This window comes from Oncorhynchus gorbuscha, linkage group LG21, assembly GCF_021184085.1.
Source record: "Oncorhynchus gorbuscha isolate QuinsamMale2020 ecotype Even-year linkage group LG21, OgorEven_v1.0, whole genome shotgun sequence".
Taxonomy (NCBI): domain Eukaryota; kingdom Metazoa; phylum Chordata; class Actinopteri; order Salmoniformes; family Salmonidae; genus Oncorhynchus; species Oncorhynchus gorbuscha.
In genome coordinates, this window is record NC_060193.1 from 27,654,545 (window position 1) to 27,676,666 (window position 22,122).

At 39.4% G+C, this 22,122-nt stretch overlaps 1 protein-coding gene across 9 annotated transcripts in view; it reads right to left on the reverse strand.

Moving 5' to 3' along the window:
• LOC124008799 (neurexin-2-like) overlaps window positions 1-22,122 on the reverse strand; it is a 1,096,959-nt gene that overhangs the window by 48,675 nt on the left and 1,026,162 nt on the right. For all 9 annotated transcript variants that reach the window (XM_046320364.1, XM_046320362.1, XM_046320358.1 and 6 more), the window contains one exon: window positions 17,425-17,503. In XM_046320364.1, the coding sequence (XP_046176320.1) occupies window positions 17,425-17,503 (79 nt within the window). The remainder of the gene's footprint in view (window positions 1-17,424; window positions 17,504-22,122) is intronic.

Genomic DNA, 22,122 nt, shown 5'->3' on the forward strand with positions numbered 1-22,122 from the left:
CTCTCTAACATATTTACAGTCAGTGTTTTCTCATCTCTTTCTAACATATATACTGTCAGTGTTTTCTCTCTCTCTCTAACATATTTACAGTCAGTGTTTTCTCATCTCTCTCTAACATATTTACAGTCAGTGTTTTCTCATCTCTCTCTAACATATTTACAGTCAGTGTTTTCTCATCTCTCTATAACATATTTACAGTCAGTGTTTTCTCATCTCTCTCTAACATATTTACAGTCAGTGTTTTCTCTCTCTCTCTAACATATTTTCTCTCAGTGTTTTCTCCTCTCTCTCTAACATATTTACAGTCAGTGTTTTCCATCTCTCTCTAACATATTTAAAGTCAGTGTTTTCTCATCTCTCTCTAACATATTTACAGTCAGTGTTTTCTCATCTCTCTCTAACATATTTACAGTCAGTGTTTTCTCATCTCTCTCTAACATATTTACAGTCAGTGTTTTCTCATCTCTCTCTAACATATTTACAGTCAGTGTTTTCTCATCTCTCTCTAACATATTTACAGTCAGTGTTTTCTCTCTCTCTCTAACATATTTACTCTCAGTGTTTTTCCATCTCTCTCTAACATATTTACAGTCAGTGTTTTCTCATCTCTCTCTAACATATTTACAGTCAGTGTTTTCTCATCTCTCTCTAACATATTTACAGTCAGTGTTTTCTCATCTCTCTCTAACATATTTACAGTCAGTGTTTTCTCTCTCTCTCTCTAACATATTTACAGTCAGTGTTTTCTCCTCTCTCTCTAACATATTTACAGTCAGTGTTTTCTCATCTCTCTCTAACATATTTACAGTCAGTGTTTTCTCATCTCTTTCTACTATATATACTGTCAGTGTTTTCTCCTCTCTCTCTAACATATTTACAGTCAGTGTTTTCTCATCTCTCTCTAACATATTTACAGTCAGTGTTTTCTCATCTCTCTCTAACATATTTACAGTCAGTGTTTTCTCATCTCTCTCTAACATATTTACAGTCAGTGTTTTCTCATCTCTCTCTCTAACATATTTACAGTCAGTGTTTTCTCATCTCTCTCTAACATATTTACAGTCAGTGTTTTCTCATCTCTCTCTAACATATTTACAGTCAGTGTTTTCTCATCTCTCTATAACATATTTACAGTCAGTGTTTTCTCATCTCTCTCTAACATATTTACAGTCAGTGTTTTCTCCTCTCTCTCTAACATATTTACTCTCAGTGTTTTCTCCTCTCTCTCTAACATATTTACAGTCAGTGTTTTCCCATCTCTCTCTAACATATTTAAAGTCAGTGTTTTCTCATCTCTCTCTAACATATTTACAGTCAGTGTTTTCTCATCTCTCTCTAACATATTTACAGTCAGTGTTTTCTCAACTCTCTCTAACATATTTACAGTCAGTGTTTTCTCATCTCTCTCTAACATATTTACAGTCAGTGTTTTCTCATCTCTCTCTAACATATTTACAGTCAGTGTTTTCTCTCTCTCTCTAACATATTTACTCTCAGTCAGTGTTTTCTCATCTCTCTCTAACATATTTACAGTCAGTGTTTTCTCATCTCTCTCTAACATATTTACAGTCAGTGTTTTCTCATCTCTCTCTAACATATTTACAGTCAGTGTTTTCTCCTCTCTCTCTAACATATTTACAGTCAGTGTTTTCTCATCTCTCTCTAACATATTTACAGTCAGTGTTTTCTCTCTCTCTCTAACATATTTACAGTCAGTGTTTTCTCATCTCTCTCTAACATATTTACAGTCAGTGTTTTCTCATCTCTCTCTAACATATTTACAGTCAGTGTTTTCTCATCTCTCTCTAACATATTTACAGTCAGTGTTTTCTCATCTCTTTCTACTATATATACTGTCAGTGTTTTCTCTCTCTCTCTCTAACATATTTACAGTCAGTGTTTTCTCATCTCTCTCTAACATATTTACAGTCAGTGTTTTCTCATCTCTCTCTAACATATTTACAGTCAGTGTTTTCTCATCTCTCTCTAACATATTTACAGTCAGTGTTTTCTCTCTCTCTCTAACATATTTACAGTCAGTGTTTTCTCATCTCTCTCTAACATATTTACAGTCAGTGTTTTCTCATCTCTCTCTAACATATTTACAGTCAGTGTTTTCTCATCTCTCTCTAACATATTTACAGTCAGTGTTTTCTCATCTCTCTCTAACATATTTACAGTCAGTGTTTTCTCATCTCTCTCTAACATATTTACAGTCAGTGTTTTCTCATCTCTCTCTAACATATTTACAGTCAGTGTTTTCTCATCTCTCTCTAACATATTTACAGTCAGTGTTTTCTCATCTCTTTCTACTATATATACTGTCAGTGTTTTCTCTCTCTCTCTAACATATTTACAGTCAGTGTTTTCTCATCTCTCTCTAACATATTTACAGTCAGTGTTTTCTCATCTCTCTCTAACATATTTACAGTCAGTGTTTTCTCATCTCTCTCTAACATATTTACAGTCAGTGTTTTCTCTCTCTCTCTAACATATTTACAGTCAGTGTTTTCTCATCTCTCTCTAACATATTTACAGTCAGTGTTTTCTCATCTCTCTCTAACATATTTACAGTCAGTGTTTTCTCATCTCTCTCTAACATATTTACAGTCAGTGTTTTCTCATCTCTCTCTAACATATTTACAGTCAGTGTTTTCTCATCTCTTTCTACTATATATACTGTCAGTGTTTTCTCCTCTCTCTCTAACATATTTACAGTCAGTGTTTTCTCATCTCTCTCTAACATATTTACAGTCAGTGTTTTCTCATCTCTCTCTAACATATTTACAGTCAGTGTTTTCTCATCTCTCTCTAACATATTTACAGTCAGTGTTTTCTCATCTCTCTCTAACATATTTACAGTCAGTGTTTTCTCATCTCTCTCTAACATATTTACAGTCAGTGTTTTCTCATCTCTCTCTAACATATTTACAGTCAGTGTTTTCTCATCTCTCTCTAACATATTTACAGTCAGTGTTTTCTCATCTCTCTCTAACATATTTACAGTCAGTGTTTTCTCATCTCTCTCTAACATATTTACAGTCAGTGTTTTCTCATCTCTCTCTAACATATTTACAGTCAGTGTTTTCTCATCTCTCTCTAACATATTTACAGTCAGTGTTTTCTCATCTCTCTCTAACATATTTACAGTCAGTGTTTTCTCATCTCTCTCTAACATATTACAGTCAGTGTTTTCTCATCTCTCTCTAACATATTTACAGTCAGTGTTTTCTCATCTCTCTCTAACATATTTACAGTCAGTGTTTTCTCATCTCTCTCTAACATATTTACAGTCAGTGTTTTCTCATCTCTCTCTAACATATTTACAGTCAGTGTTTTCTCATCTCTCTCTAACATATTTACAGTCAGTGTTTTCTCATCTCTCTCTAACATATTTACAGTCAGTGTTTTCTCATCTCTCTCTAACATATTTACAGTCAGTGTTTTCTCATCTCTCTCTAACATATTTACAGTCAGTGTTTTCTCATCTCTCTCTAACATATTTACAGTCAGTCATCTTTTCTCATCTCTCTCTAACATATTTACAGTCAGTGTTTTCTCATCTCTCTCTAACATATTTACAGTCAGTGTTTTCTCATCTCTCTCTAACATATTTACAGTCAGTGTTTTCTCCTCTCTCTCTAACATATTTACAGTCAGTGTTTTCTCATCTCTCTCTAACATATTTACAGTCAGTGTTTTCTCAACTCTCTCTAACATATTTACTCTCAGTGTTTTTCCATCTCTCTCTAACATATTTCAGTCAGTGTTTTCTCATCTCTCTCTAACATATTTACAGTCAGTGTTTTCTCCTCTCTCTCTAACATATTTACAGTCAGTGTTTTCCCATCTCTCTCTAACATATTTACAGTCAGTGTTTTCTCATCTCTCTATAACATATTTACTGTCAGTGTTTTCTCATCTCTCTCTAACATATTTACAGTCAGTGTTTTCTCATCTCTCTCTAACATATTTACAGTCAGTGTTTTCTCATCTCTCTCTAACAAATGTACTGTCAGTGTTTTCTCCTCTCTCTCGAACATATTTACAGTCAGTGTTTTCCCATCTCTCTCTAACATATTTACAGTCAGTGTTTTCTCATCTCTCTATAACATATTTACTGTCAGTGTTTTCTCATCTCTCTCTAACATATTTACAGTCAGTGTTTTCTCATCTCTCTCTAACATATTTACAGTCAGTGTTTTCTCATCTCTCTCTAACATATTTACAGTCAGTGTTTTCTCATCTCTCTCTAACATATTTACAGTCAGTGTTTTCTCATCTCTCTCTAACATATTTACAGTCAGTGTTTTCTCATCTCTCTCTAACATATTTACTGTCAGTGTTTTCTCATCTCTCTCTAACATATTTACAGTCAGTGTTTTCTCATCTCTCTCTAACATATTTACAGTCAGTGTTTTCTCCTCTCTCTCTAACATATTTACAGTCAGTGTTTTCTCATCTCTCTCTAACATATTTACAGTCAGTGTTTTCTCATCTCTCTCTAACATATTTACAGTCAGTGTTTTCTCATCTCTCTCTAACATATTTACAGTCAGTGTTTTTCCATCTCTCTCTAACATATTTCAGTCAGTGTTTTCTCATCTCTCTCTAACATATTTACAGTCAGTGTTTTCTCCTCTCTCTCTAACATATTTACAGTCAGTGTTTTCCCATCTCTCTCTAACATATTTACAGTCAGTGTTTTCTCATCTCTCTATAACATATTTACTGTCAGTGTTTTCTCATCTCTCTCTAACATATTTACAGTCAGTGTTTTCTCATCTCTCTCTAACATATTTACAGTCAGTGTTTTCTCATCTCTCTCTAACAAATGTACTGTCAGTGTTTTCTCCTCTCTCTCGAACATATTTACAGTCAGTGTTTTCCCATCTCTCTCTAACATATTTACAGTCAGTGTTTTCTCATCTCTCTATAACATATTTACTGTCAGTGTTTTCTCATCTCTCTCTAACATATTTACAGTCAGTGTTTTCTCATCTCTCTCTAACATATTTACAGTCAGTGTTTTCTCATCTCTCTCTAACATATTTACAGTCAGTGTTTTCTCATCTCTCTCTAACATATTGACAGTCAGTGTTTCCTCAACTCTCTCTAACATATTTACAGTCAGTGTTTTCTCATCTCTCTCTAACATATTTACTGTCAGTGTTTTCTCATCTCTCTCTAACATATTTACAGTCAGTGTTTTCTCATCTCTCTCTAACATATTTACAGTCAGTGTTTCTCTCTCTCTCTCTAACATATTTACAGTCAGTGTTTTCCCATCTCTCTCTAACATATTTACAGTCAGTGTTTTCTCATCTCTCTCTAACATATTTACAGTCAGTGTTTTCTCATCTCTCTCTAACAAATTTACTGTCAGTGTTTTCTCCTCTCTCTCTAACATATTTACTCTCAGTGTTTTTCCATCTCTCTCTAACATATTTACAGTCAGTGTTTTCTCATCTCTCTCTAACATATTTACAGTCAGTGTTTTCTCATCCCTCTCTAACATATTTACAGTCAGTGTTTTCTCATCCCTCTCTAACATATCTACAGTCAGTGTTTTCTCATCTCTCTCTCTAACATATCTACAGTCAGTGTTTTCTCATCTCTCTCTAACATATCTACAGTCAGTGTTTTCTCATCTCTCTCTAACATATTTACTGTCAGTGTTTTCTCATCTCTCTCTAACATATCTACAGTCAGTGTTTTCTCATCTCTCTCTCTAACATATCTACAGTCAGTGTTTTCTCATCTCTCTCTCTAACATATCTACAGTCAGTGTTTTCTCATCTCTCTCTCTAACATATCTACAGTCAGTGTTTTCTCATCTCTCTCTAACATATTTATAGTCAGTGTTTTCTCATCTCTCTCTAACATATTTACTGTCAGTGTTTTCTCACCTCTCTCTAACATATTTACAGTCAGTGTTTTCTCATCTCTCTCTACCATATTTACTGTCAGTGTTTTCTCATCTCTCTCTAACATATTTACAGTCAGTGTTTTCTCATCTCTCTCTAACATATTTACAGTCAGTGTTTTCTCCTCTCTCTCTAACATATTTACAGTCAGTGTTTTCTCATCTCTCTCTAACATATTTACAGTCAGTGTTTTCTCATCTCTCTCTAACATATTTACAGTCAGTGTTTTCTCATCTCTCTCTAACATATTTACAGTCAGTGTTTTCTCATCTCTCTCTAACATATTTACAGTCAGTGTTTTCTCATCTCTCTCTAACATATTTACAGTCAGTGTTTTCTCAACTCTCTCTAACATATTTACTCTCAGTGTTTTTCCATCTCTCTCTAACATATTTACAGTCAGTGTTTTCTCATCTCTCTCTAACATATTTACAGTCAGTGTTTTCTCCTCTCTCTCTAACTCAGTCAGTGTTTCCTCTCTCTCTAACATATTTACAGTCAGTGTTTTCTCATCTCTCTCTAACATATTTACTGTCAGTGTTTTCTCATCTCTCTCTAACATATTTACAGTCAGTGTTTTCTCATCTCTCTCTAACATATTTACAGTCAGTGTTTTCTCCTCTCTCTCTAACATATTTACAGTCAGTGTTTTCCCATCTCTCTCTAACATATTTACAGTCAGTGTTTTCTCATCTCTCTATAACATATTTACTGTCAGTGTTTTCTCATCTCTCTCTAACATATTTACAGTCAGTGTTTTCTCATCTCTCTCTAACATATTTACAGTCAGTGTTTTCTCATCTCTCTCTAACATATTTACAGTCAGTGTTTTCTCATCTCTCTCTAACATATTTACAGTCAGTGTTTTCTCATCTCTCTCTAACATATTTACAGTCAGTGTTTTCTCATCTCTCTCTAACATATTTACAGTCAGTGTTTTCTCATCTCTCTCTAACATATTTACAGTCAGTGTTTTCTCATCTCTCTCTAACATATTTAAAGTCAGTGTTTTCTCATCTCTCTCTAACATATTTACAGTCAGTGTTTTCTCATCTCTCTCTAACAAATTTACTGTCAGTGTTTTCTCCTCTCTCTCTAACATATTTACTCTCAGTGTTTTTCCATCTCTCTCTAACATATTTACAGTCAGTGTTTTCTCATCTCTCTCTAACATATTTACAGTCAGTGTTTTCTCATCCCTCTCTAACATATTTACAGTCAGTGTTTTCTCATCTCTCTCTAACATATCTACAGTCAGTGTTTTCTCATCTCTCTCTAACATATCTACAGTCAGTGTTTTCTCATCTCTCTCTAACATATCTACAGTCAGTGTTTTCTCATCTCTCTCTCTAACATATTTACTGTCAGTGTTTTCTCATCTCTCTCTAACATATCTACAGTCAGTGTTTTCTCATCTCTCTCTCTAACATATCTACAGTCAGTGTTTTCTCATCTCTCTCTCTAACATATCTACAGTCAGTGTTTTCTCATCTCTCTCTAACATATCTACAGTCAGTGTTTTCTCATCTCTCTCTAACATATTTACAGTCAGTGTTTTCTCATCTCTCTCTAACATATTTACTGTCAGTGTTTTCTCACCTCTCTCTAACATATTTACAGTCAGTGTTTTCTCATCTCTCTCTACCATATTTACTGTCAGTGTTTTCTCATCTCTCTCTAACATATTTACAGTCAGTGTTTTCTCATCTCTCTCTAACATATTTACAGTCAGTGTTTTCTCCTCTCTCTCTAACATATTTACAGTCAGTGTTTTCTCATCTCTCTAACATATTTACAGTCAGTGTTTTCTCATCTCTCTCTAACATATTTACAGTCAGTGTTTTCTCATCTCTCTCTAACATATTTACAGTCAGTGTTTTCTCATCTCTCTCTAACATATTTACAGTCAGTGTTTTCTCATCTCTCTCTAACATATTTACAGTCAGTGTTTTCTCATCTCTCTCTAACATATTTACAGTCAGTGTTTTCTCAACTCTCTCTAACATATTTACTCTCAGTGTTTTTCCATCTCTCTCTAACATATTTACAGTCAGTGTTTTCTCATCTCTCTCTAACATATTTACAGTCAGTGTTTTCTCATCTCTCTCTAACATATTTACAGTCAGTGTTTTCTCATCTCTCTCTAACATATTTACAGTCAGTGTTTTCTCATCTCTCTCTAACAAATGTACTGTCAGTGTTTTCTCCTCTCTCTCGAACATATTTACAGTCAGTGTTTTCCCATCTCTCTCTAACATATTTACAGTCAGTGTTTTCTCATCTCTCTATAACATATTTACTGTCAGTGTTTTCTCATCTCTCTCTAACATATTTACAGTCAGTGTTTTCTCATCTCTCTCTAACATATTTACAGTCAGTGTTTTCTCATCTCTCTCTAACATATTTACAGTCAGTGTTTTCATCTCTCTCTAACATATTTACAGTCAGTGTTTTCTCTCTCTCTCTAACATATTGACAGTCAGTGTTTCCTCATCTCTCTCTAACATATTTACAGTCAGTGTTTTCTCATCTCTCTCTAACATATTTACAGTCAGTGTTTTCTCATCTCTCTCTAACATATTTACAGTCAGTGTTTTCTCATCTCTCTCTAACATATTTACAGTCAGTGTTTTCTCATCTCTTTCTAACATATATACTGTCAGTGTTTTCTCCTCTCTCTCTAACATATATACAGTCAGTGTTTTCCCTTCTCTCTCTAACATATTTACAGTCAGTGTTTTCTCATCTCTCTCTAACATATTTACAGTCAGTGTTTTCTCATCTCTAACAAATGTACTGTCAGTGTTTTCTCCTCTCTCTCTAACATATTTACAGTCAGTGTTTTCCCATCTCTCTCTAACATATTTACAGTCAGTGTTTTCTCATCTCTCTATAACATATTTACTGTCAGTGTTTTCTCATCTCTCTCTAACATATTTACAGTCAGTGTTTTCTCATCTCTCTCTAACATATTTACAGTCAGTGTTTTCTCATCTCTCTCTAACATATTTACAGTCAGTGTTTTCTCATCTCTCTCTAACATATTTACAGTCAGTGTTTTCTCATCTCTCTCTAACATATTTACAGTCAGTGTTTCCTCAACTCTCTCTAACATATTTACAGTCAGTGTTTTCTCATCTCTCTCTAACATATTTACAGTCAGTGTTTTCTCATCTCTCTCTAACATATTTACAGTCAGTGTTTTCTCATCTCTCTCTAACATATTTACAGTCAGTGTTTTCTCATCTCTTTCTACTATATATACTGTCAGTGTTTTCTCCTCTCTCTCTAACATATATACAGTCAGTGTTTTCCCATCTCTCTCTAACATATTTACAGTCAGTGTTTTCTCATCTCTCTCTAACATTTTTACTGTCAGTGTTTTCTCATCTCTCTCTAACATATTTACAGTCAGTGTTTTCTCATCTCTCTCTAACATATTTACAGTCAGTGTTTTCTCATCTCTCTCTAACATATTTAAAGTCAGTGTTTTCTCATCTCTCTCTAACATATTTACAGTCAGTGTTTTCTCATCTCTCTCTAACAAATTTACTGTCAGTGTTTTCTCCTCTCTCTCTAACATATTTACTCTCAGTGTTTTTCCATCTCTCTCTAACATATTTACAGTCAGTGTTTTCTCATCTCTCTCTAACATATTTACAGTCAGTGTTTTCTCCTCTCTCTCTAACATATTTACAGTCAGTGTTTTCCCATCTCTCTCTAACATATTTACAGTCAGTGTTTTCTCATCTCTCTATAACATATTTACTGTCAGTGTTTTCTCATCTCTCTCTAACATATTTACAGTCAGTGTTTTCTCATCTCTCTCTAACATATTTACAGTCAGTGTTTTCTCATCTCTCTCTAACATATTTACAGTCAGTGTTTTCTCATCTCTCTCTAACATATTTACAGTCAGTGTTTTCTCATCTCTCTATAACATATTTACAGTCAGTGTTTTCTCATCTCTCTCTAACATATTTACAGTCAGTGTTTTCTCATCTCTCTCTAACATATTTACAGTCAGTGTTTTCTCATCTCTCTCTAACAAATTTACTGTCAGTGTTTTCTCCTCTCTCTCTAACATATTTACTCTCAGTGTTTTTCCATCTCTCTCTAACATATTTACAGTCAGTGTTTTCTCATCTCTCTCTAACATATTTACAGTCAGTGTTTTCTCATCCCTCTCTAACATATTTACAGTCAGTGTTTTCTCATCCCTCTCTAACATATTTACAGTCAGTGTTTTCTCATCTCTCTCTCTAACATATCTACAGTCAGTGTTTTCTCATCTCTCTCTCTAACATATCTACAGTCAGTGTTTTCTCATCTCTCTCTCTAACATATCTACAGTCAGTGTTTTCTCATCTCTCTCTCTAACATATTTACTGTCAGTGTTTTCTCATCTCTCTCTCTAACATATCTACAGTCAGTGTTTTCTCATCTCTCTCTAACATATTTACAGTCAGTGTTTCCTCAACTCTCTCTAACATATTTACAGTCAGTGTTTTCTCATCTCTCTCTAACATATTTACAGTCAGTGTTTTCTCATCTCTCTCTAACATATTTACAGTCAGTGTTTTCTCATCTCTCTCTAACATATTTAAAGTCAGTGTTTTCTCATCTCTCTCTAACATATTTACAGTCAGTGTTTTCTCATCTCTCTCTAACAAATTTACTGTCAGTGTTTTCTCCTCTCTCTCTAACATATTTACTCTCAGTGTTTTTCCATCTCTCTCTAACATATTTACAGTCAGTGTTTTCTCATCTCTCTCTAACATATTTACAGTCAGTGTTTTCTCATCCCTCTCTAACATATTTACAGTCAGTGTTTTCTCATCCCTCTCTAACATATTTACAGTCAGTGTTTTCTCATCTCTCTCTCTAACATATCTACAGTCAGTGTTTTCTCATCTCTCTCTCTAACATATCTACAGTCAGTGTTTTCTCATCTCTCTCTAACATATTTACAGTCAGTGTTTTCTCATCTCTCTCTAACATATTTACTGTCAGTGTTTTCTCACCTCTCTCTAACATATTTACAGTCAGTGTTTTCTCATCTCTCTCTACCATATTTACTGTCAGTGTTTTCTCATCTCTCTCTAACATATTTACAGTCAGTGTTTTCTCCTCTCTCTCTAACATATTTACAGTCAGTGTTTTCTCACCTCTCTCTAACATATTTACTGTCAGTGTTTTCTCACCTCTCTCTAACATATCTACAGTCAGTGTTTTCTCACCTCTCTCTCTAACATATTTACAGTCAGTGTTTTCTCATCTCTCTCTCTAACATATCTACAGTCAGTGTTTTCTCATCTCTCTCTCTAACATATTTACTGTCAGTGTTTTCTCATCTCTCTCTCTAACATATCTACAGTCAGTGTTTTCTCATCTCTCTCTCTAACATATTGACAGTCAGTGTTTTCTCATCTCTCTCTCTAACATATCTACAGTCAGTGTTTTCTCATCTCTCTCTCTAACATATCTACAGTCAGTGTTTTCTCATCTCTCTCTCTAACATATCTACAGTCAGTGTTTTCTCATCTCTCTCTCTAACATATTGACAGTCAGTGTTTTCTCATCTCTCTCTCTAACATATTGACAGTCAGTGTTTTCTCATCTCTCTCTCTAACATATCTACAGTCAGTGTTTTCTCATCTCTCTAACATATCTACAGTCAGTGTTTTCTCATCTCTCTCTCTAACATATTGACAGTCAGTGTTTTCTCATCTCTCTCTAACATATCTACTACGATGTTTTTTGTTTGTTATGATTACTTTTCTTAATCTACAATGGTACTTAAAAAACAAGGGACATATATGTTTCATCCAAATGAAGTATTTGCCGGGCATACTGAAATCCACAGTCTAATTATTGAACAAAGAGGAAAAACAAATCTGGCAAGCGAAATTTGTTAAAAAATAGTTCACAGTTGTGGTTAGACATCCCATGGCGATTCCGGTTATCCGGACCGTGCTAACATCGTGTGCTGGCTGGAGACATATATGGACCCCCGTTATCTTTTGTTCAGTAATATTATTATTATTTTGTAATTACATTTTTAATGCGATTTCTTGAACATGAATTTATTTTTAATAGGATATTGCTACAGTGTTTTTGTCCACATGAGGAGATTGAAGAGCTGAAGCTGCTTGATATTCTGTCTCAGTGAACATATTGGATTTTAAGTACCTCATAAGACACCCAATATCATATATTGATATCAAGAAAATGCCTCAACTCTAGTCTCTGTTGACTTATGGAAATATACGCAACGTATAAACCTGCACAGATTGGCTTCCGAGGAAAATCTTTATTTAGACACTGTATAATATATACGCAAGAGGAAAAGGAAGATATTGCTACAGGCAATGTGATCATTTTTCATTGCCCTGTATGACCCAAAATGGCTATAGCTATAGAGTCTAGAGGGTATATAATCTAGCTAAGGTGATATGAAATATATCAACATCACCATACATTGAGCTCAATGGATCCGTTTGTCCACAGGGGGGGCTGCAGTGCTGTCTATGAGAAGTTAAAGGGGCTGGGTTGGGATTTTCAATCCCATTACTTCGTTCTCACCGTTTGTTCTTTAAAGGGGGAAGTTTGATGATGAATTATTTATTGCTGTCTCAGAGCAGGTCTGGCCGGGGAACTGAACTTTCGATCTCACTGACATGGTGCTCTGTGATAACCCTGTCACCTGTCCCTCTCAAGAGACGTTACTGTAAGGGTAAATGGATAAAAGAGGGGGAGAGAGAGAGAAAGAAAGGGGGGAGGGGCAGAGAGATAGAGGGGGGAGAGAAAAGAAGAAGAAAAGGAACAAGGCAAGAAAGGGAGAGATTATGAAAAAGTGAGAGGGAAAGAAATTGGGAGTGACGGAGGGAAAAATAAGTTCGAGCGAGAGAAACAGATCGATTTTTGTTGTCGTTTAAAAAAAATGGAATATTAAAACATGCACTCTTCCTGCAGTGATGCTGCTCAATATTTACATTACATTCCAGTCATCTAACTGGTGCTCCCATCCAGAGCAACCCACAGGAGAAACCAGAATCAAGCGCCCTGCCCAAGGGCAAATCATCAGATCCCCCCCACCCATTCGACTCAGGGACCCAAACCAGCGACCTCTCACCCACCGACCCAAACGCTCCCAACTGCCAGGCCACCCGCCGTCCCCAACCAGAGTTCCCCCCGAGAGCTACCCCTCAACCATCCAAGACGCTCCCACAGCCCCCCCCCCTATCTCCACCAACTCCAAGCCACCATCCCTTTCCAACCCAACCAAAACAACTACCCACCCGTTGTGCCAACAACCAATAAAAATTATAAAAGATAAAAAGACAAGAACAAGGGAAAACAACAACAATGTAAAAACAAAAGACATCAAAGACAATAAAAACTCAAACAGCAAGAGGCAGATTGTTAGCAGGCTAGAGAGAGTAGACTGGAGCTAGCTGTGTTGTCTCTGTCTGTCTGTCTGTCTGTAAGTCTGTCTGTCTGTCTGTCTGTCTGTCTGTCTGTCTGTCTGTCTGTCTGTCTGTCTGTCTGTCTGTCTGTCTGTCTGTCTGTCTGTCTGTCTGTCTGTCTGTCTGTCTGTCTGTCTGTAAGTCTGTCTGTCTGTCTGTCTGTCTGTCTGTCTGTCTGTCTGTCTGTCTGTCTGTCTGTCTGTCTGTCTGTCTGTCTGTCTGTCTGTCTGTCTGTCTGTCTGTCTGTCTGTCTGCGTGTCTGTCTGTCTGTCTGTCTGTCTGTCTGTCTGTCTGTCTGTCTGTCTGTCTGTCTGTCTGTCTGTCTGTCTGTCTGTCTGTCTGTCTGTCTGTCTGTCTGTCTGCGTGTCTGTCTGTCTGTCTGTCTGTCTGTCTGTCTGTCTGTCTGTCTGTCTGTCTGTCTGTCTGTCTGTCTGTCTGTCTGTCTGTCTGTCTGTCTGTCTGTCTGTCTGTGTGTGTGTGTGTGTGTGTGTGTCTGACTCCTCCAAAGCTGATGCTGCAGTGTAGATAGCAGGGTTTTGTTAAAGGGATCCCTGATATGTATTTTCCCTATTCTGGCTGGGGCTCATTAAAAGTGAGCGAAACCAAATCCAGGCTTGTTGGATGATGTAATTACAGCAAGCCTAACGAGGCCAAAGATTAATTAGCCCGGTGGGAGAGGCAGGCAGGGCAGATAGAAAACTAATCGGAGGGATCCCCACATTTCTCTCTCTCTCTATCTTTTTTTCCCCTCTCTCTCCTCCGCTCTTTCTCTCTTTGGAGAGTAAGGGGACGTGACGCACATCTCAATGCCAGTCACTCCTCCAAGATGTGGAATCTGGCTCCCTCTCTCTCTCTCCCTCCCCCTCGGCTGCGGCCCCTTCTTTCTTCTATGATCCGACTCACTCCTCTCCCTCTATGTCGCCATCCTAGTTCTGTCTCCCCTTCTTTATTGTTGTCTGTGTGTGTGTGTGCGTGCGTGCGTGCGTACGTGCGCGTGTGTGTGTGTGTGTGCCTGTATCTCTCTTTGGACTTGTCTCCCGTTAGAAAAGCCATCAGAGAGTTACAACAAAAACAACGACAACAAAACAATGGTTTGAGCTTCCCGCACTTTCCTCTAAGGAAACACAAACACCTTTTAAAGGGAGGAATAAAACAAAACCGGCAGAACAAAATGCTCTCGACTGTAGTGAATCAACAGAAACACCAACACTCCTTTACAATTTCAACTCTACTATCCCTACTACTACTGAACATAGCCGTGGAGCCAAGAAGGCCTGAGAAAAGAAAAACATGAACAAACCTTGCCAGAGCGGAGCAGCTGCTTGTTACAGTAGGGAGCTAACGGTATTGATCAATGTCAAATCCTCATTAGTGCTCCATCCCACATTTCAGAGACAAATCAAGGCCGTCTCGTACAGGTCTCCTGCTGCAGCTCCAATAGAAATGGATGGAGCAGGGCTCCACAGTCGGCTGACATGAGAGGTAGATCTCCCCAGTCATTGGCTCATATCAGATCATGACTAGTGGCTGTGACTGTCCTTAAGATTTACAGCAGTGGAGGCTCCCCAGAGGAGGAAGGGCAGGACCTTCTCAGTGAATTTCATAAAAATGAAAATAGAGAAATGTAAAAAGTTACACTTTTTGAAATAAAACTAGACTAAATATATTCCCGTCACCAAATAATTGATTAAACCACATTGTTTTGGAATGAAGGTTGCAGCATGAACTCTAGCAGCAGGAACTGACATTTTGTCCACCCAATCAAATGATCACAAAATGAATCTAGTACCGAAATCATAAGCTACAGCTAGCTACTGTAGCACTGCAGTGCATGAAAATGTGAGTATATGACTCAAAGAGATATAAAATTTCATAGTATTTTTTTCACTTTCAAGTTGCAAGCGAATGCAGCTGGCTAGTTTAGTCTACTCAAACACCCAGCTCAAGAGGGATGCAATGTTAGCTAGCTGGCTATGGCTACCTAACACTGGAACTTCAAGTCATGGTAAACTTTTGGTTTTATTAACTTATTTCCACTGGGGCCAGCTGGTGTAACTGCTAAACTGCTTGCTAACTGTACACTGTTCTGCATGATTGTAGCTGGTTTACTAATGCATTCGTTTTTATAACCTATTAGGTTTGACTTAGAATGTTTTTTTTTGCCTGGTCACAGACCGCTGGTGTTGTTCACTGAAGTCCAGGTGAGAGAGGAGGAGAGAGTGTAGATGCAAGAAGGAATGACAACGAGCAAAGGGATCATGCTGTTTTGTATGTGGCTGCTGTGAAAGTGAACTGTGGTTGTGTGTGATCAGGGGTGTATTCATTCAGCCGATTCTGTTGAAAAACGTTTCTTAAACGGAAGCAAATGGAATGGAACAGGGATAAACATATCTGAATTTGTCCAACAGAAACTATCATTTGCAAATGTTGGACTAAAGATTACACCCTAGATCTGCTAGATGCAGGCAAGAGAGTACAAGGCAGTCTGTTACCCTGATTACGAAAAAAAAATCCCTCGAACTGTGCCCCTACTTTGTAAACTTTCATTCATAGGCTAGATTGTAGCAACCTCATGATGGGTATAGGGAACATTCAAGTATCATATAGTAGCCTATAGCTATCGATGTTACATTGAGCTTGGTGAATGGAATATGAATGACAGTCATCCAATATGCAGTAATAAAAATAAGTCCATGCTGATAAAAAAAGAAGATTGTCTTCCCTCATCTTATATGGCACCGACTGCCACTGGTTTACAATACGAAACCTGACTAGGAGGGTGAGGGGTGTGTGTGTGTGTGTGTGTGTGTGTGTGTGTGTGTGTGTGTGTGTGTGTGTGTGTGTGTGTGTGTGTGTGTGTGTGTGTGTGTGTGTGTGTGTGTGTGTGTGTGTGTGTGTGTGTGTGTGTGTGTGTGTGTGTGTGTGTGTGAGAAAGTGAGTGAGAGAGGGAGAGATTTTGTGTGTGGGTTTGCAATGTGTGTGTGTGTGTGTGTGTCTTTCACGGTCTTATAGGTAGGAGGGATAATCCTGTCCTGTCTGTATGATTGTTGTGGTGTCTCGGGGGTGATGGTCAGAGACAGACTAGTGTCTATCTGGAGGCGTGTGTGTTGCTCTTCTCTCTAGAGAGATTACTTTTGGGCAGCAGTCAGTCACCAAAAACTGCTTCTGATAAGAAGACAATTTCAGCTTCCACCACCTACAGTGAAACCACACAGATAATCGATGGAGTGTAGAATATTTCACCCACTTAAAGTGTAATAAGCATTTCATTTGATTTTTAAAGTCGCCTTGACATTACTGAATCAAAATAGTCAAAACGTAATGTAATAATCCAGGATGAGTTCTACTCCACATCAAATAAAAACATGAATATAATAAAAAACGGAACGTTAAAAAAATGTTCCTGATGGTTTTATAAAGGTTATTTCCTAGGCTAGAGTTATTTCTAGACCTCCTAGGTGGTTTAGCCTACGCGTTTGATTTGAGCTTTCTGGAAAACACAGAAACACGCCCGGTAGAGATATTAGCTCTGGCAGTCTTAGCATTCTGATTCATGTAAGAGTTCTTGGCAGTTCCCTGGCAACCAGCCAGCGCACTATGTCTTGAAACCACAGTCAACATCCTGCCCTTTTCACAGGCTCTCTCCATCCCCTCTCAGAAGTTCGTTTTGACCTTTCCGTTCACTCCGACGTCGCTCAACTCCGGGCCCGCTGTGAGGCAGACAGTCAAGAGGAGTTCAATGTTGAACCTGTCCGGAATCGTTAGGAACGGAGTGGCTGATTGGTGCAACAGCTGGCCTAGCACCAGCTGGCTCGGGAAACTCGGGAACTGTCAGTTCACAGCTTTGAACCTTAACCAATAAGAAACCAGAGTGGGCACACATCTGACCAATCAGGGCTGCATGTGGGAGGTCATGAGGTCACAGTAGTAGAACAAAGTGGGTAAGGGGAGCTAGCTGTTTCTGTTGTGGGTCTCTGTAGGGCTGGTGAACCCCTGTAGTGGACACAGAACCCCCAGAGTGGACTCACCATTTCCAGGCTCGCACTCCTCCAAGTCCTCGTCATCGCTGGGACACTCAGCAGATGCTACCAACAGATCATCCGTGTTCTAGAACAGAGATGGAGAAGGAGAAAGAGGCAGATAGAAGGGTGTGAGAGCGTGTTCTACTACCCAGACAGAGATACGTTTTTTCCTGACCATAGGACCTGTCCAGGAACAACTCGGCCCTGGTTGTAGGATATAGTGTAACTAGGGTCCCTGGGTCAAGTAGCCTAAACCTCGTTCCTTACTCATCATGCAACCTGTCATGCCTGAAAGAACAAGGTAAGCCAACTGCAAAGTCATAACTTCAACTTAGTTATCACTCTGTTTCTGCTTCAGCCAAGTCGTTCATCATCGTCACGCAGAAACAGAATGGCAACCGAGCTGACACCCCTTCGTTTTGAGATCCCCACATAAAATACAACCCAGTGAAAACCAATTGTTGAAGTCCATTAAGCCCGGAGCCACAACGAGCTAGTGGAAGCTAGGCTAATAACCTCCGTACAAAAAGCCCATTCAAAACTCTGTTCCTCGTGTACTATCCCTCTCACCCACTTGTGCTGCTAGGAAGCACCTTGTCTAGTCTATTATCCTCAACCCCCAGGCTCAAGTTAATATTCACGATGAGTTCGGCCTGATGGAATATAGGTGGGAGGGATGAGGGCTTTTAACATGGGCAGCCCAATTCCTTTGAGCACAGTGATCTGTTCACTGTCTGTACACAGAGTTTAACCTCTCTCCAATCCATTATGTATCTACAGACAGGATGCATTTACTTACGTGTGTGTGGGTGTGTGTGTGGGTGTGTGTGAGAGCGAGATAGTGTGTGTGTGTGTGTGTGTGTGTGTGTGTGTGTGTGTGTGTGTGTGTGTGTGTGTGTGTGTGTGTGTGTGTGTGTGTGTGTGTGTGTGTGTGTGTGTGTGTGTGTGTGTGTGTGTGTGTGTGTGTGTGTGTGTGTGTGTGTCCATCTGGGCCTCTCAGATGGCTTAATGAGAACATGGCAAAATCTGCATCTTCCATTTCATTTCCATCCTAAATGACCAGCGCTCCCTTTGATAACACATATCGAATTATGTAACCTAGAATGAATTTCTAACATTCTGTGATTTCAAAGTAGTGGTCTTCTAATATACAGTATATTTGATTTGTATTTTCTCTTTATTGATATAGAAAGTCATTTCTACAAGAGGGTGGAGACATGTAGAGGAATGCAAATATGAAGGTGGGGTTGGAGACCATGCCTAAGAGCATTGGTATTTTTACGTTGACATTTTAGGAATACAGCCTCAAAACTTCCCCTAGATATCAAGGAATATCTGAAGTGAATATATCCTCATGTTTGACAATGGCACTACAATAGAACTTGTCTTTATTTATTGAGCTAGAGTAGCCCGCTCAGTAACACTTGATATTAGAATATACTAATTGCAGTCCACTCAGTAACACTTGCTATTAGAATATACTAATTGCAGTCCACTCAGTAACACTTGATATTAGAATATACTAATTGCAGTCCACTCAGTAACACTTGATATTAGAATATACTAATTGCAGTCCACTCAGTAACACTTGCTATTAGAATATACTAATTGCAGTCCACTCAGTAACACTTGATATTAGAATATACTAATTGCAGTCCACTCAGTAACACAGTAACACTTGATATTAGAATATACTAATTGCAGTCCACTCAGTAACACTTGCTATTAGAATATACTAACACTTGCTATTAGAATAATTGCAGTCCACTCAGTAACACTTGCTATTAGAATATACTAATTGCAGTCCTCTCAGTAACACTTGCTATTAGAATATACTAATTGCAGTCCACTCAGTAACACTATTAGAAGCTGTACATTTTCAAGGAATGATCTCAATTACTCCCCCTGGTGTTAGGAATGCAGACATTCACTTATTTCAACGGCGCAACCTGCCCAACATACACTGCTGACGTCTTGCTGCAATACTTTCCACTCATGAAGGCCAGTGTTTCCCGAATCTCTTCTCGAGTACCAGATGCCAGTTATACTCATTTGATCTATTCTAGTACCAGCATCATTCAATGGGTCAACCAATCATCAAGCTCTTGATTAGTTGAATCAGGTGTGCTAGTACCTGAATATACCAAATGTAATGGCTGGTGGTACACAGAGTATTGTGACGTTGACCCTAGACACTGATCTTGGGTCAGTTTTGCATTTCCACCACTAACAGGTAAGGTTAAGATTGTAGGAGGGGAAGCTGACCCTCAGGTAAGGTTAAGATTGTAGTAAGGGAAGCTGACCCTAGATCTGTCCCAAGGGGAAAATTTGTCCGGAACGGGCTCCTCGAGGTGAGGTTTGAGAGACCCTGTGCATAGGAGGGGCTTCTAAGGATCTTAGTTCACCCCAAACCACAGCCTCCAAATTGGGGTCCACGCAGGAGAAGTGATGAATTCCCCCATTCTGTGGCATCTAGTCTTCTATCAGGGTAAAAACGAACACATGAAAAAGTATGTTCTCCTTTAAACCATCGAAGCATTTCTTGTCATGGTCAAAGTGTCTCGCAACGGGTAGCTCACAGCTTTTTTGTTGCTCCGGATTGCAGGAGAAATGTACATTTGGGTTCGCTTGCCTGTGTCCCGTCCCCTTGTCCTGTTGAGTGGCAGAGGGGCTACTGGCTTGTTAAAACCAGTGCTGAGATGTTAGCTTGGGCCCCGGCTGAGGCTGTATAGTACACATACGGTAGTGCAATTATCGAGTTGGCTCTAGCGCAAAACGCCACCACGGACTCCATTAGATGGCCTATTAACTACACAGACGACAGAGTGTGTGTATCCTGTGTGTGTATGTGTGCTGGGACGCAAAGCTAGCTAGCTCCATGTGAACACTGCATGACGAATGAATGGGCCATGTGGACAGGGTTGAGACGATCGAAACCTTGTCCATAAACCAGTGAATTGGGAGCTTTGACAGTGTGGGCCTTCTTGTTCTATGCTAGTATTCTTTATTAGCCATAGCACCTATGTTTTTTAAGGATGTGCGTACGACCACAAACTTTCCATAGGAATAGGAGTGCCCATCAGATCAGCTGCCCAGGAAATGGAAGTGAGAAAATCGATAGGATCTGACGGGCGGCCCTCTGAGAATGTTACCGTGTGATCTGGGCTTCTACAGCTGTAAAGGGATGGAGCTGTTTCAGCCATGGTTGTAATGTGTCATACGGGATTTGAGGGGGGGGGACATGTTCGCCTTTCCTTCGTCTTTGTCCTCATTGTCTTTCTGCTCCCGCTAGTTTTCTTTCGACCCCCAAAACTCAATACTCATGTTCTGTCTCTTCCTGTCCCCTCTTCCTCCATTTCACTGTCTCCTCTCTTTCTCCGTTTGCCTCAATCTGCTTCTCAACACTCCACCTCTCCTCCCCTTCCTCCATTTCCTCCATTTCCCCCTTCCTCCATTCTCCTCCCCCTTCCTCCATTTTTCCCTCCTCCCCTTCCTCCATTTCCCTCTCCCTGTCTCCCTCCCTCCATTTTCCTCCCTTCCTCCCCCCCCCTGTCTCCTCCCCCTTCCTCCATTTCCCTCCCCCTTCCTCCATTTCCCTCTCCCTGTCTCCTCCCCCTTCCTCCATTTCCCTCCCCCTTCCTCCATTTCCCTCTCCCTGTCTCCTCCCCCTTCCTCCATTTCCCTCTTTTCTCCTCCCCCTTCCTCCATTTCCCTCTCCCTGTCTCCTCCCCCTTCCTCCATTCCCCCTTCCTCCTCCCTGTCTCCTCCCCCTTCCTCCATTTCCCTCTCCCTGTCTCCTCCCCCTTCCTCCATTTCCCTCTCCCTGACTCGACTCTCTCCTTGTCCGCCAATCTGGGCCTGTGTTCGTCAGGGAGAGAGAGCAAGGCGAGCTCGCCGGGCTGTGAAAACGACACATCAGCCATTAGTGGAGCAAAAGGGACACATACCAGGAAGAGCAGGGCAATGACAGAGCCATCCGTTAGAGTGGGGAAAGCTGGGTTAGCCCAACAAAGCATCGGCTGACTGGGGAGCGTTAAGGAGGCTTAGATCATATACTTTGTCATCACGGTTCTTGGTTGAGTAACTCGTTCGTAATGACTTCTTTCTCCGGGTTTTGCTTTTCGTAATAAAAGGTTATTCGGGATTATCATGTACGCCCCTATTTTGGGCACAAGGCAATATAGCAAAACTGTATTGAACATCTCTGTGGAAGAGCTGTTCATTGCCTATAGAAATACACGGAAGGACCAGGACTTGTGTTCTGACTTGGTGCGGTGCACGTCAAGCAGTAAGCATGACGCTCGTCAATCATAAACAACGGCGTGGCGGAGCGGCGTGCAAACAGAAACACCAGCTATCTGCTCGAGCCGAACGTGCCTCAGGGCACCAGGACGCCTGCAGACATTTCTCAAGATGGCTGTCTAATTCACAGCACACAAAACACAACAACCACTAAGGAGCCTTGTCACTACACACTTCTACACACGGATGTTGAGTCCTGCCTAGAGGCAGGTGGAGAGACTTTGATATGGAATACATATTGAGTGACACACACATGCGTTGTGGAGACACACACCGAGACGGAGACGGGCACGTAAAAACATGAGCAGTGCATATCCGGTTTAGGTTACCCTGATCTTACATTCACTAGCTCGGGCACAGAGAGTAGCTAAACCGCAGACCACCAGGAAAGAGGTCATCAGA